General features: G+C 36.6%; 1 protein-coding gene across 1 annotated transcript; it reads left to right on the top strand.

Moving 5' to 3' along the window:
• Window positions 1–1,118: 1,118 nt before the first annotated feature.
• LOC142175784 (uncharacterized) lies at window positions 1,119–1,649 on the top strand. The gene has a single exon (XM_075242781.1). It carries the CDS (start codon window positions 1,119–1,121, stop codon window positions 1,647–1,649), a length of 531 nt encoding a protein of 176 aa, XP_075098882.1.
• Window positions 1,650–2,272: the final 623 nt, after the last annotated feature.

Raw genomic sequence — 2,272 nt, 5'->3', positions numbered from 1 at the left:
TATTTAGTTGTGAAAAATCACTACTACTAGAACCTTGAGGACCACTAAACCCCGCCCAAGCACTAAGTGCTCTTACTCCCGCAGTTCTTTTAGATGATTGAGAATCAGAAGAAGAAGAAGAAGGAGTTGGAACATTTGGTCTAGTATAATTTAATGCAACTTGATAAGCATTAAAAATAGTTTGAGCATTTATTCTAATTGAGGCTATTGCTTCCGGAAGTTTCTTTAAGTGCTAAACCATTATAAATAGTTTCATACCAAAATTGAGGACCTCCTAATTTCATACAAGGATTTAACAAAGCAGCAACACCATAAATAGGGGGAATAGGGAAAAAATATTTTTTAAACTTTTTTCTCATAGAATTAATAGCAAGTTTATAAATTTCTCCACCCTCTGAAAAATGAGCAAACAAATTTGCAAATTCTGTAATATAAATCAAGCAGTTAGAAATAGTAGGATAATATTGCCCAGAATATTCATTTGTAGCAATATGAAATTTTTCTAAAACATCTACAAGCATTTTACCGAATTGACGAACAACTTGTTGAAAATTGATTATTGTTGAAGACTTGAAGACTTCAATTCACCAACTTCATAATTTTTTCACAAATTATAACAATAAAGTAAGCAATAGTAGAGAGTATAGAAAAACATTAGAGAGAGATTGTGATAGATTGATATTGATTTTGTAAGAAAAATGAAAGAATGAGGGGGTATTTATAGTTGAAAATAGGAAAAAAGTGTAATTATAAAAAGTTTTGGGTTAAAATAAAGTTGGAGGGGGGGGGGTGAGGGGTTAAATGGCTATTTTGTAAATAGCCAACGACTATTTTTGACAGCCCAACGGTGATTTTTGACAGCCCAACGGCTGTTTTTTAAATTTTTCATTTTTTTTTAAATTTTACCGTTGGGACCGTTTGGCCCGCCAAGGGACCGGTCCGGTTTCGGTCCCTGGCGGTCCAAACGGTCCCCGTCCCTACCGGTCCCAAAGCACAGGACTGGCCCACGAGACTGGCCCAGGCCCACTACTACCGGTCCTGGCCTATTTGTCCCGCGGTCCCGGGCCCCACCGGCCCACTTGCCACCCTTAGTTATGCATGACATTTTGATTCCCAAGATGGATGAATCCTATTTTCCTGAAAACTCGAAGCGCAAGTCTTCCGGTGTTTGTTATTCACACTACTTGCGTGTTGATATCTTTTATGTTGTAATTGATGTGCAACTTCAAGAACTTAATGACCGTTTTGATGTAGTGAGTAGCAATTTGCTTCTCGGGATGGCTAGCTTGAATCCAGCCAATTCTTTTGCTAATTTTGATAAAGGTAGAATAATGACTTTAGAAAAATATTACCCAAATGAGTTTGATGAAGTACAGATTCGAGACTTGAGTTATCAACTTGATACTTTCATAGTTCATATGCGAGCTGCTAATCCCAAGTTCTCCAACTTACAAGAAATTAGTAATTTGGCAAAAGCATTGGTTGAGGCTAATCTTGTGAAGACATATTCGTATGTTTATTTACTTGTGAAGTTGACTCTGATTTTACCTGTTGCTACCGCAACTGTGGAGAGAGCATTCTCATCCATGAAGCAGATAAAGAATGAAGAACGGAATAGCATGGGTGAAAAATATTTAAATGATTATTAGTCTATTACATAGAGCGTGATGTATTCACAAATGTAAGTAATTATGTCATTATGGATCATTTTCAAAATATGAAAACTCGTCAAGGACAATTCTAAATAGATGATGTATATTTATAATATTAATATTATTGTTGGAAGTTTTATGGTTGCGTCAATTAGTTATAGTTATTATATTTTTTTTGTTTGATCGATTTGTCTATATAAATTAAAAAGATGAATAACCCTAACCGACGCCCGAGTTGATCAAATCGACTAGCTTGGCACCCGAAATCTCTAAATCCTGGATCCGCCTCTGGTTGTAATTCTATCACATGATCCACTTCAAATTATGAATATGTAATATATTTTCGGAATTATGAATGAAGCAACTTATGGTAATGGAATTAGTGTTGTTCATGAAATTCTCTCAATGATTAATTAATAAAATATATCTTCTCTTTACTCATGGGTGAGTTTGGGTAGGAGGCATTGTGCAGGCTTTCTTGACTGGGGTATCTCGATTGAGCGCCAGTCGCGCTCCCCGAGGTCGGGGCATGACAAATATCACTCCCGATCTCCTTGTCCATCTATAGCCAAGGAGCCCTTCAATAACTCTCCTCACTCTCTCCCTCTCAGTAGGAAGCA

This window comes from Nicotiana tabacum, chromosome 22 (genome assembly GCF_000715075.1).
Source record: "Nicotiana tabacum cultivar K326 chromosome 22, ASM71507v2, whole genome shotgun sequence".
In the NCBI taxonomy this organism is placed as follows: Eukaryota; Viridiplantae; Streptophyta; class Magnoliopsida; order Solanales; family Solanaceae; genus Nicotiana; species Nicotiana tabacum.
The sequence above is the reverse complement of the archived record's forward strand: the minus strand, read 5'-3'. Positions and strand labels throughout refer to the sequence as shown.